The 14,507-nt window shown below is 33.1% G+C and overlaps 1 protein-coding gene across 2 annotated transcripts in view; it reads right to left on the reverse strand.

The window, feature by feature from the left end:
• The window catches only part of LOC135143758 (transcription factor hamlet-like), a 321,297-nt gene extending 313,848 nt beyond the window's left edge, over nt 1-7,449 (reverse strand). The window contains exon 1 of one of the 2 annotated variants that reach the window (XM_064075684.1): nt 7,359-7,449. In XM_064075684.1, the coding sequence (XP_063931754.1) occupies nt 7,359-7,398 (40 nt within the window). In that variant the 5' untranslated portion in view covers nt 7,399-7,449. The remainder of the gene's footprint in view (nt 1-7,358) is intronic. The other variant, XM_064075691.1, reaches the window with a different exon arrangement.
• Between the last annotated feature and the right edge of the window lie 7,058 nt (nt 7,450-14,507).

Raw genomic sequence — 14,507 nt, forward strand, 5'->3', positions numbered from 1 at the left:
ACTGGATTATATTCAGATTACGTAAAGTTTTGTGATCTTAGACGTACATGTAAGTTGGCTATGAACTTGTGTAGAAAAAATCATATTCGAAGTGTTAAGCAGAATATTATTGTTAATAGTAATGGTTTTTGGTCATTTGTCAAGTAATCAAAATCTAATACAGTGGCTTTTCCCTGTTCTATGTTCTTAGGTGATAAGATAGGTGATTCTTCTAAATCCATTGCAGATTTGTTTGCTACTTATTTTCAAACTGTATATACGGTAGCTGATACTGATGTTAATATGAGTTCATCAAATTGGAAAGACAATCTTGTTGATATTAATTCATTTGAAATATCCACCGACCTTGTTTTGTCTAAATTATTTTCCTTAGATTCTTCTGTTAAAATAGGTCCAGATGGTATTCCATCACTATTTGTAAAACAATGTGCTCACAATTTATGTTTTCCCCTACAAATTTTATATAAAATATTTTTACAATTATCCAAAGTTCCTACACTATGGAAAATTTCTTATGTTACACCTATTTATAAGAAAGGTCATTGTAGTGATATTTCAAACTATAGACCTATTAGTATTGGTTCACCTATAGCCAAAATATTTGATTCAATTACATGTTACATTTTGTCTTTCCATGTAAAAAATATCATCGTAGATGAACAGCATGGTTTCTTTAAAGGGCATTCGACAACTTCTAACTTAATGATATTTACTAATTTTATAGTTAATAATATGGAAAATGGTTACGATACTGATTGTATTTACACTGATTTGGCAAAAGCTTTTGATAGGGTGAATATTCGTATTCTACTATTAAAATTGGCTAAGATTGGAATTGGTGATCCTTTACTATCATGGATAGATTCATATCTAAGTAATCGAAGGCAATTTGTAATTATAAATGGGTTTAAATCAAAATGTATAATTCCATCTTCTGGTGTTCCGCAAGGTTCCCATTTAGGGACTTTGCCTTTCTCTCTATTTATAAATGATATCAAAGATGTTATAAAATCTAGTCAGTTTTTACTATTTACAGATGATTTAAAAATCTTTAAAAAAATTACTTGCCCCTCTGATTGTCATATGATACAATTTGATTTGAACTTTTTAGAATTTTGGTGTAAGAAAAATGGACTAGAATTTAACATACCCAAGTGTAAGGTTTTAAGATTTAGTCGCAAATTATGTTCTGAACATTATAATTAAACATTGTCTTCTATTGTTCTTGAAAATGTGACCAGTTTTTGTGATTTAGGAATTACTATTGATAGTAAACTCTCTTTTACTTTTCACATAAATAATATTGTTTCTAAAGCAAATAAAATGTTAGGATTAGTAAAAAAAACCTGTAGTGAGTTCACAAATCTTAGATCTTTTGTTGTTTTGTTTTCATCTTTTGTAAGGTCGATCCTCGAATACGGTGTTACTATATGGTCTCCTTATGATAAGATGCACAGTCAAAGAATTGAAAAAATTCAAAAAAAATTCGTCAAATTTCTGTGCTATAAGTTCAAAATATTTTTCAATAGCTATAATTATAGTATGATAATAAGTTATTTTGGGCTTACGTTACTTTCTAAGAGAAGAATAATGTTTGATATGTGTTTTGTTTATAAAGTATTGTATGGTATTGTTACTTGTTCAAATATTTTAATTTTATTTATGATACATGTTCCATCTCGTCAAGTAAGAAATTCTCACTTACTTTCAATTCCATATCATCGTACTTTGTACGCGTTTCAATCGCCTGTTAGTCGTCTTGCTAGACTGACATTTATCTATAATGAAATTGAGTTTGTGGGAATTTCTTACACCAGGTTTAAATCATCGATCCACAGGAAGATTTTAATTTAGTGTTGTAACTTTTGTATGTTTTTATGATTGTAATTGTTTTTTTTTGACCGTTAATAAACATCATCATCATCATGTTACAATGAAATTCCGACCCTCGGATTACGAATGAAAAACTCATGACAACTGAGATCGGGGCGGGTGAGTGGGGCTTAATTTTTTTTTTTTTTATATACATAGTTTTCTTTCAAAACTTTTTCACAGTAAAGAACAAGATATATTGTAATAAAAAACATAAAGTCAATCTATTGCTCAATAATTTTGGATTGTACGAAAAATTGAAGAAATGAAAAACTGAAAATCTAAAAATTGATAAATTAATAATTGAAAACTCGTGAAATATCAAATCGAAAAACTGCAAAATCTAATAAAACGTCCAAAAGTTGGAAAATCGGCAAACTGGAAAATTTAAAACTGAAAACTCGAAGAAATATTGTAAAATTGAAGAAAAAAAAACGAAAAATTGAAAGATTGCAAATTGAAAAACTGACAAAACGAAAAATTAAAAAAAAAGTGAAACTGAATAAACACAAAATTACAAAATCGGAACATTGAAAAAATGAAAAATTGTAAAAATAAAGAAAATAAAAAACAAAACTGGCCGCAGAAATGTTGAAAATTTCGGAAAGATCTGTCTACAAGCTACAAAAAATCCAGCTGTAAGTGACTTTGAATATATGAAAAATATGTCTTCTCGAATTAGTCACATTACTATTAAGTTGCTACACGATCGAGTAATGGAAGACATTCCAGATTTTAACGTTGAAAATAGATCGTTAACCTTAGCCAACTGGATAAGAAAATTGGTTTCAAATTTAAGAAAAATATTAACAGATTATTTTTCAAAAAGACATGGAAAGACGGTTCATTAAACATTGCAAACTAAAAAATTGTGGTTCACGCTGGAAATAAAAACGGTTCTATTGAAGGCGCCTCTTTAATTTTTAAAGCTAATAGAAAATCTGGAGACTATTATGATAACACGAACCAGGAAAATTTTGAAAAATGGTTCAAAGAACAGTTGATACCAAATTTGTAGGAACCTTCTCTTATTGTGATAGATAACCCAAGTTATCGTAGTAGACTTAAGGTGTCAATTTAGTCTTCATAAGTATTCATATATAGTAATAAAATTTTACTTTGTTTGTAGGAAAAAATTCCTCAAACAGTTGGACAATATTGGCGTTGGGTATTGAGGTTGCCACCTTATCACCGTCATTTCAACATTATTGAAATGGCATGGTCGGAAGAAATTAGGATAAGATCATTCCAAGAACCACTTCTTTCTCTAATGATGTATTGTTTGTGCAACTTGGTAAAATGTTGACTTTTAGTATATAAAGATCGTGAACGGATAATATGTAACACTTTTTATATTTTATTTTTCTAAAATGTACAAACATAGTCACCTAGTAGTTAATTTTAACTTTCGCAATAATTCTATTTGTCATTTTTGAGCTCCGATAAGTAAATATCTCAATCTTCCGTTTCAAAAATTGTGAGAGCGAATAAGTTCCACCCTTACCATATGACATTAGTACATGATCTAAAAGAAGAATACCTTCCCAGAAGAATCCAATTTTGCAATTTTATGCAACATCAACTAGAGTTAGACAACAATTTAAAATATCTCGATGTATGTAACACTTTAACTTTAGGAATAAAAATTGTCCGTGAAATCCCCAAATAAAAATGTATCCTGTCCCAAACCCGCTAATTTTTTCCATTCAACGACTCTGCGGCGCCATTGGATCGCCCGCCGAACCGCAGACAATCCATTCCTGCGAGACAAGAGGATCCATTCCTGCAGTACGCAGGAATGGCAGTGGCGGATAGGCCGCGGATGAGCCGACAAGACACACCCAGTGTCAGAGCGGCGCATCCTTGTCCGAGGGCGGGGCCGGATTCCTGCGGTAGCAGGAATTCGCGGACGGAGGGGGCACCGTTGTCTGCCGACGGAGCCGATAAAGGCGCCGGTTGTGAGCAGCAGGAACGATTTTTTAATTTGAAATTCCGGCGATATGCAAATGTCGCTCGTTATCAGGCCAAATCATTAAAACTAATTGATTAATTAAATTTCTACGCTTCCTTATCGGGGGCGATAGCAGGACGAAAAAAACAATAGATAATTAGGAGCGATAAATGTGGGAAATGCTGGGCAGGTTGCTTTATTTTGGTTTGTGGCGGATTTGCTCGATTAGGTAAATCGGACCGGTTTAATTAAACAATAATAATAATTATTTATTTTTATTTTTGTTAATAAAATAAATATCTAATATATTTAGTACGCTAATGATAAAGCTGAAAAGCTGATAAATTAATTATAATTTTGTACCAATTTTCCTTGTAACTACACACGTTTTTGACATTTATCAGTGTGGTCTAATCACCGACATGCTAACTCGTTTCCAAGGATGGCTCGATTACAAATTCGGTTCGCACGCCCGATATAATATTGGACTTTCGTTCTTCTCATCACAATAAAAAACTGTTTAATCAGTCACTGCTGTGTTTATTTTTATGTTTCAAGCATCTACGTGACCGTGAAAACATTTATATTTTATACACACGTAATCGCAGGCGACCTGATACCCCAATTTTAAAAAACGTTGAATAAATAAATACGACAGAGTGGGCTAGGCAGGGGAAGTTGGGTAAAATTCGTCAGGAACAAAACTGGCCTAAAGAAATTATACGCTACTTCCCTCACACTCAGAGTGTTTGTTTTAAAATCTAAAACAACTTCGCCGACACTCTTTCCTGCACAGTTCTATGATAATGAAGCTGAAAAAAACACTTAAAAAGCGAGCGCAGCGAGCACGTTCAGGGGGAATTTTAAAAAATATTTGTTGGCGTCCTTGAGAAACTAAATTATTAACATAAATTGTGTTGTTATTGTAAAATGTGAGTTTAAAATTGTGATCACAGATGTATGTGGGAATAAACGTGCTCGCTACGCTCGCAATTTAGAGGTTAATTTTTTTTCACAGTAATTTACCTGAATTAATATTTTTTTTGTGTCTAAAAAAGTGAAAATGTTTGTGAATATCCCAGAACCTGAACGTGCTCGCTGCGCTCCCATTCAAAAGTTTTGTTCTTTTAAAATAATAACTAGTAAGTCTAGAGATTTATTGTTACAGCAAGACACACAGCTTCTCTGGAATTCCTTCCTAATTATTTCTATGAAACTAAAATGTAAAAAAAAAAACGATTAGAATGCGAGCGCAGCGAGCACGTTCAGGTTTCATTAATAATTCACTGATGTCATCCCTGAGAAGGTTAATTATTAACAAAAAAAATATTTCTTGTCTACAAACAAGTGAATCTCAAAATCTTGAGATTGAACCCAAACAACTTCGCTGAGATTCGTTCTTGAATACTTCTCATATTAAACTTTAAAGAAAGAACGTTTAGAATGCGAGCGCAGCGAGCACGTTCAGGTTTTGTTAGAAAAATTGCGTCAAAATTACTAAATTTTCAGGAAAATGGAGCAACTACTTTTCATTTGAACAATAAAATATACTGGTTTATTCAATAAATTATTTGAGTCACCTTGAATAAGTAATTATAAAAACTTTAATGCATTGTTAAGTCCAAAGTATGAACCTATAAACTTTTGCTTATTTTAAACCGAATTTATTCGGCAAAATTTTAAAATGACCTTATCAGTTTTTTGGGATGGAGTAAGTGGATAAATTTTGATTAAGATTACAAGATTTCACAGTTAAATTGCGAAAAAAAACTTAACACGGATTCATAAACTACACCCGTAGGAACATAGAAATTTGGTGACGCTTCGGTCCAGTATTAGGTAAGTCCGGTGGTAATTGAACCATACGTGTTATACAGAGTGTTAAAATTAACAACTGAAATAAACAACTTTTTAACAATAAGTTTCTGACCATTGTGTGTGACGTTATTAATTTTTGAGATACTTTTTTTTCCATTAAACCAATAGTGAAGGATTTAAAAAAAAAATACAAAACAGATTTTCTTAATTTTGACTTTTTCTAAAATTAGACTTTTGAAAAACTAGAACGTAATTTTTTGTACCTATGTATCGGTATTAAGATTTTTAATAAATGCTTCAAATTTTTGTCTCCTAACTGAAACTAAGAAACTATTGTTCTACAACACTCGAGACCATATTTTGGAAATTTTGAACAACAAGTTGAAATACTTCAGAATATTTTACCAGTTTTTTTTCACTTTTCCTAATTGTACTAATTGAGATTCTCCGACTTTCAGTTTTGAAAATTATGAACATAATTACACTAGAACGTTTTTTTTTTCTTATTTTATTTGCTCTCAACTTGAAGAGAAGATTTATATATGGTAACAAAAAAAAAGATCCGCTTTAACAAATTATAATAAATCTAGGCTGAAACACCATTTGAGTTGAAAAATCACCTTCGACTGACTTTTCAAAATCATATCTTTTTTTCCGTTTGAAAAATATATTGTAATAAGAACACCTGGAAATCCATTTGGTTGTACAAAAGCTTTGGAAAAATCAAATACCTAATAATACCATTACAACGTTTATTCATGGACGGTTTAACGAACTTTTTTCTTCTGGAACCAGTTCCATTTGAAAAAATCATATTAATGTTATCAGATGCTGCTACATACAAGTGAAAAGATTCATCTAACCTAAAAATATGTTTTCTCGCTTAATCTGAGAAATTAGAAATTTATTTCCAATAGCAAATTATTTAGTCAATACTATTACATAATGGTAAAAAATACTAGAAACTCACTTTCCATCCAGCAATTTTTTACGCGGAACATTTCAAACAAATAAAATTTTGATTTTGGAATTGTCAAAAAACATTCTTTGCTGAATTGAACGAATTAGCATTTATTAAAGCGAATTATGAATTTATTTCGACGACGATTATAAAACTAGAAACCGAAATTTTTCTTCATCAGGACACATAATATTTATTATAAAAGTACCTACAATATTTCTTTCAGTGCGTTATCTTCGCCGGAAATTTATTTACACGAACGTCGCAAGTTCGCGAAGTACGAATACATATGTGGAATAAATTAGATCGAAAGTTCGAGGGTGCAATTCCACAAAAATTTAAAATTTACGTTTTAAGAACACATTTGTGACTGTTTGAACGACGACGTAGAAGTTATGTGTTGATCTACATTCTTCTTTGACTCAGAACCCCATTGTTCGTGACTTGTTCTGAAGTAAGGCAAGGGTTCGACAGAAGTTTGACTGAACGGTTAATGTAAAACTGTTTTACTAGAATTTCGCGGCTTTTAAACTTGAAAAATACGCATTTATTTAAAATCACTTCACTTTTTTTTTTTTCGATTATTATGAATATTTTTGTCGCTCCATGCTGCCAAACCCTCCCCTACACACGCGCGATTTTCCGCGTAATCGTCGAAAAATCAAGACGCACTCCACACTGTCCGCTCGCACACCCCCTCCCAAACCGTCGAAAAAAAATCGCCCGAACCCAAGGAAAAAAGTGCGAAAAACTCACCCTGAGCCGTGACCCTCCTCGCGACCGACTTGGACCTCATCCTCCCGTTTCACTCTCCGTCGCGCACTCTCCCGCTCCTCATAGCACCATGGACTGACACCGCCAAGACTCGGACGGAGACAATGCGAATCCCGATCGTCTTTTTTCATGCACGCTCAGACCAATCGCAGGCCGCGGTTCGCTGTCATGTTTTATCACTTGTCCGCGGCGACTGTGCCGCAATTTTTGATTCGGATCGCGCTCGCCGTCCGAAGCAATGCGCGACCGCCGGCGGTGGGTCGGCTGCGTCGGGCGGCGGCGCGGAGGCGGCGGACGTGTGTCGCACGCGGGCCCGCCGCCGGCGCGCACCGGCTCGCGCACGCCGTGCCCGCCCACCGCGATGCCACGCCGCCGCTAGCTAGATAAGAGCATCACGACGGTCGATATTCCGGGATAGTCCGGTATTCTCCCGGATTCCCCTGGGCTGTGTACGCGGCCTGGATTGATGCATACGTAATTTGTTTGTTCGGGCGCCGGCCGCCTGTTTGGACGCGGACGGCGGGCGGGCGGGGGCGCCCGGGGGCGGCGGCGGCGGTGGGTCAACAAGCGGCGTTTAGCGAGGCCGCGGGACGATGCGCGGACACAGATTTGGGGATTTTTCGGCGGCCAGATGCGTTGCGAGAGGGGGGGTGAAGTCCGGGAAACATACTTATACCTGAGGAAGTTGACTTCGGACGTTCTCTTTTGATTTTTCTATAGGGTTAAGATCCAAATGTGTAGAAAACCTAATTTCACTTCACTACAAAGTTGGTATAATAGTGTGTTAAACAAAGATGTAGGGCTACATAAATCATCAAACAATCTACGCTACATCTCTAAAATTTCAGAATTTTTTTTAAGACACTGGACCGATTTTCTAGATGTATTCATTATCCAGTCATCAAAATGAATTAGCCAAAATGTTTTCCAGCAAGATGCGGCGACTGCACATACATTTAGGGAAACTCTCGCTTATCTACAGCGATTTTATGAAGACAGAATCATTAGTCTATAGATCTATGGCCTGCAAGATCGCCTGATCTCACGCCATTGGATTCTTACCTATTTCCTCATTTGAAAAATAATTGTCATTGCACACCGAATATTTCTAAAATCATCTCCCGGGACCATAAAAACGCTATATTTTTGGAGTCAGAATGTTGAAATTTATTACATCCTAGAGTATTTTGAGGATTTTTGAACAACGTTTTTAAAACCAAAGTTTTTACATTTTTATTAAAATTTAAAATTTCGGAATTTTTCAACCACCGTCGGAATTAGCTAGACATTTTCTCGTACTTTTCAAAATTTAGAAGTTACTTTCGCCCTCATTTTGTTCGAGCACTCCCATAATAGGGTAAATGTGTACAAGAGTGCGCATATGTATAAGAGTACGCACTGATGATTTCTGGTTATTAGTGCCATCTGGGTAAGATGTAGTTATACCATTCAGAATTTAATGCTAAACCTGAGATAAAGGTGCAAAAGTGACCTGAATATAGTTTATAGTTTGGTCGTACTGACGATTTTATGTTCACACGTTGTGTGGATGTAATTTTTACCGCTCATAGTTTTAGTTTTTTGTAAGGTACGTACCAGTTCTTTTATTTTACAGTAATAATTTTCATTAGTTGTAACTTTTAAGGTGTCGTTATACACTAACAGTTTTACACTTTCTGTCCATCAAAAGCTTTTGACTTTGAAAACATTAGGTTATGTACAAATGTACAAGAGTGCGTAGCGAGGTATTGTGTAAGAGTGAGCATTGCTTGCAATACGTAGTCTAATAGTCTTGGAGATACATATCATACGATAATGAATTATTTAACTCTACTACTTTGTACTGCTTCTCAAGTTGTGTGGTGGTGGTTATGGTGATTTTTTTTTTTTATTTTTACTTTCTGAGCGTGTTGTAATCGAGTCCGTCGACCGACTCTCTATTTTTACGTTTTCTCGTCTTTTCAAGACCCCTAAAGTACGAAGAAATAGGTCTCCCGTTTTATGTGTAGTCTGTAGTCACTTATTCCCATTTATTTTCACCTTAGAAACAAATATTTGTTCATAAAATGTAATGCGTACTCATAAGCGTTCAAATGCGCACTCTTGTACAATGAACTGTCTAGGAGTGCGCATTTACACATCTTGACAAAAATTGAAATTACTCTTAAAATATAGTGGTGTTGGGGCGTACAATTAAATATATCTGATCTCTAAACATGTATATAACGAACCTATGTCATAAAATTTGTCTATCCAAAAAAATTAAAAAGTTGTTGACAGTTTTACACTAAGTGCGTACTCTTGTACACATTTACCCTAACCCATTGAAATTTGACAGTTTTTTTGGATTAAAAAAAAATGGCATTACAAACCGATTATTTCTAAAATCTTGCCCCGGAACCATGAAAACGCTATATTTTTGCAAACAGGACTTTAAAATCAATTATATCCAAGAATATTTGACTATGTTTTTCAAAATCAAAATTTTTGCATTCCCCACATGAAAATGTCGGAATTTTTCGGTCACCTTAGACACTTAATTAAAAACATTTTCTAGTACATTTCGACCTCCAGAAGTTACTTTCAGTCTCATTTCTTCGATAATTCCTACCATCTTTCCACAATAACCCATTGAAATCTGACAGTTTTTTGGATTTAAAGAAAATTGCATTTCGAAAAGAATAGTTCTAAAATCTTGTCCCGGAACTATAAAAACGCTATATTTTTGAAGTCAGTATGTCGAAATCTATATTCCTGAATTTTTTCAGGGTTTTTAGTCTACTTTTTCAAAACCAAAATTTTTCGTAACCTTTCCATGAAAATTCTGGATTTTTTTGGTCATCTTCGAAACATTTCTCATTTCTTTGATAGCTCCTAGAATCACCCATTAAAATACCTACATATATCTATCAGTTTTTGGATTAAAAAAAAAAAATGCATTTCAAGCCGAATATTTCTGAAATCTTGGCCCAGAACCGCCAAAACGCTAGATTTTGGAATCAGCACGTAGAAATTTACCTCCCAGAATGTTTTGAAGATTTTTAGAAAACTTTCTCAAAATCAAAATTTTTGCACATTCCTCCGTTATAAAAATTTCGGGGTTTATCGACCATCTTTCAAAATTAACCAAAGACATTGTCTCTTACATTTCAACACCCATAAGGTACTTTCGGTCTCATTTCTTCGATAACTTCCAAATCACCAAAAAAATTTGCACTTCGAAAAGAATAATTCTAAAATCTTGCCCCGGAACCATAAAAATGCTGTATTTTTGAAATCACCATGTCGAAATCTACATCCCTAAATTTTTTCAGGAAATTTAATCTACTTTTTCAACACCAAAATTTTTCAATGAAAATTTTGGAATATTTTGGAATATTTTGACCGCTTGAAACTAAACCAAAGACATTTTTACTTTTAGTCTCATTTTTTCTATAATTCCTAACACTTTTCCAGAATCACCCGTTGAAATATGACAGATTTTTGGATTTTTTAAAAATTTGCATTTCGAAAAAAATAGCTCTGAAATCTCGCCCCGGAACTATAAAAATGCTAGATTTTTGTAATGACCACATTGAAATCTACATCTCTGATTTTTTCAGGATTTTTAGTTTACTTTTTTAAAACCAAAATTTTTCAATGAAACTTAACTAAAGATATTTTATTGTATATTTCGACCTCCAGAAGTTACTTTCAGTCTCGTTTCTTCGATATTTGCTACCATTTTTCCAGAATCACCCATTGAAATATGACAGGTTTTTTTTGACGTTTAAAAAATTTGCATTTCGGAAATAGGTTTAAAATCTTGCCCCGGAACATAAAAACGCTATATTTTTGAAATCACCATGTCGAAATCTAGATCCCTGAATTTTTACAGGATTTTTAGTCTACTTTTTCAAAACCAAAATTTTTTCGTAAATTTTCTGTGAAAATTTCGGAATTTTTCGTCATCTTCGAAACATAACAAAAGACATTTTCTCGCACATTTCAACGTTCAAAAGTTACTATCTGTCTCATTTCTTCGATAACTTTCAGAATCGCTGATTAAAATATTTCAGATTTTTGGATTAAAAAAAGATGGCATTACAAACCAGTTATTTCTAAAATCTTGCCCCGGAACCATAAAAACGCTATATTTTTGCAAACAAGACTTTAAAATCAATTATATCCCAGAATATTTGACTATTTTTTTCAAAATCAAAATTTTTGCATTCCCACCCTAAAATGTCGGAATTTTTCGGTCACCTTAAACACTTAACTAAAAACATTTTCTAGTACATTTCGACCTCCAGAAGTTACTTTCAGTCTCATTTCTTCGATAATTCCTACCATCTTTCCACAATAACCCATCGAAATCTGACAGTTTTTTGGATTTAAAGAAAATTGCATTTCGAAAAGAATAGCTCTAAAATCTTGACCCGGAACTATAAAAACGCTATATTTTTGAAGTCAGTATGTGGAAATCTATACCTATCCCTGAATTTTTTTAGGATTGTTAGTCTACTTTTTCAAAACCAAAATTTTTTCGTAACCTTTCCATGAAAATTCTGGATTTTTTTTGGTCATCTTCGAAACATTTCTCATTTCTTGACGGCTCCCAGAATCACCCATTAAAATACCTACATATATCTATCAGTTTTTGGATTTAAAAAAAAAATGCATTTCAAGCCGAATATTTCTAAAATCTTGGCCCAGAACCGCCAAAACGCTAGATTTTGGAATCAGCACGTAGAAATTTACCTCTCAGAATTTTTTGAAGATTTTTAGAAAACTTCCTCAAAAACTTTTGCACTTCGAAAAGAATAATTCTAAAATCTTGCCCCGGAACCATAAAAATGCTGTATTTTTGAAATCACCATGTCGAAGTCTACATCCCTGAATTTTTTCAAGATATTTAATCTACTTTTTCAATACCAAAATTTTTCAATGAAAATTTTGGAATATTTTGACCGCCTTGAAACTAAACTAAAGACATTTCAATGCATATTTCGACCTCAGACGTTACTTTTGGTCTCATTTTTTCTATAATTCCTAATATTTTTCCAGAATCACCCGTTGAAATATGACATTTTTTTTTGGATTTTTTAAAAAATTGCATTTCGAAAAAAATAGCTCTAAAATCTCACCCCGGAACTATAACAATGCTATATTTTTGAAATGACCACATTGAAATCTACATCTCTGATTTTTTTCAGGGTTTTTAATCTACTTTTTCAAAACTAAAATTTTTCTATGAAAATTTTTGAAGTTTTTGACCGCCTTGAAACTTAATTAAAGACATTTTTATTGCATATTTCGACCTCCAGGAGTTGCTTTCTGTCTCATTTCTTCTATAATTCCTAACACTTTTCCGGAATCACCCGTCGAAATATGACAGTTTTTTTGGATTTTTAACAAATTTGCATTTCGAAAAGACTAATTCTGAAATATTGCCCCGGAACCATATTAAAATACTACATTTTTGAAATTACCACGTCGGAATCTATTTTTATGAATTTTTTCAGGTCTTTTAGTTTACTTTTTTAAAACCAAAATTGTTCAATGAAAACTTTTGAATTTTTCGACCCCCTTCGAAAGTTCACTAAAGATATTTTATTGTATATTTCGACCTCCACAAGTTACTTTCAGTCTCATTTCTTCGATAATTCTTACCATCTTTCCACAATAATCCGTTGAAATCTGACAGTTTTTGGATTTAAAGAAAATTGCATTTCGAAAAGAATAGTTCTAAAATCTTGTCCCGGAACTATAAAAACTCTATATTTTTGAACTCAGTATGTCGAAATCTATATTCCTGAATTTTTTCAGGGTTTTTAGTCTACTTTTTCAAAACCAAAATTTTATCGTAACCTTTCCATGAAAATTCTGGATTTTTTTGGTCATCTTCGAAACATTTCTCATTTCTTTGATAGCTCCCAGAATCACCCATTAAAATACCTACATATATCTATCAGTTTTTGGATTTAAAAAAAAAATGCATTTCAAGCCGAATATTTCTGAAATCTTGGCCCAGAACCGCCAAAACGCTAGATTTTGGAATCAGCACGTAGAAATTTACCTCCCAGAATTTTTTGAAGATTTTTAGACAACTTTCTCAAAATCAAAATTTTTGCACATTCCTCTCTTATAAAACTTTCGGGGTTTATCGACCACCTTCCAAAATTAACTAAAGACATTGTCTCTTACATTTCAACACCCAGAAGGTACTTTCGGCCTCATTTCTTCGATAACTTCCAAAATCACTTTTGCACTTCGAAAAGAATAATGCTAAAATCTTGCCCCGGAACCATAAAAATGCTGTATTTTTTAAATCACCATGTCGAAATCTACATCCCTGAATTTTTTCAGCATATTTAATCTACTTTTTCAATACCAAAATTTTTCAATGAAAATTTTGGAATATTTTGACCGCCTTGAAACTAAACTAAAGACATTTCAATGCATATTTCGACCTCAGAAGTTACTTTTGGTCTCATTTTTTCTATAATTCCTAATATTTTTCCAGAATCAACCGTTGAAATATGACATTTTTTTTTTTGGATTTTTTAAAAATTTGCATTTCGAAAAAAATAGCTCTAAAATCTCGCCCCGGAAATATAAAAATGCTATATTTTTGAAATGAGCACATTGAAATCTACATCTCTGATTTTTTTCAGGGTTTTTAATCTACTTTTTCAAAACTAAAATTTTTCTATGAAAATTTTTGAAGTTTTTGATCGCCTTGAAACTTAATTAAAGACATTTTTATTGCATATTTCGACCTCCAGGAGTTGCTTCCTGTCTGATTTCTTCTCTAATTCCTAACACTTTTCCGGAATCACCCGTCGAAATATGACAGTTTTTTTGGATTTTTAACAAATTTGCATTTCGAAAAGACCAATTCTGAAATATTGCCCCGGAACCATTAAAATACTATATTTTTGAAATTACCACGTCGGAATCTATTTTTATTATTTACTTTTTTAAAACCAAAATTGTTCAATGAAAACTTTTGAATTTTTCGACCACCTTCGAAACTTCACTAAATATATTTTATTGTATATTTCGACCTCCACAAGTTACTTTCAGTCTCGTTTCTTCGACATTTGCTACCATTTTTCCAGAATCACCCGTTGAAATATGACAGGTTTT

Source organism: Zophobas morio, unplaced genomic scaffold, assembly GCF_036711695.1.
Source record: "Zophobas morio isolate AGI-343-1 ecotype UQ-CSIRO unplaced genomic scaffold, CSIRO_AGI_Zmor_V1 ptg000075l, whole genome shotgun sequence".
NCBI lineage: Eukaryota > Metazoa > Arthropoda > Insecta > Coleoptera > Tenebrionidae > Zophobas > Zophobas morio.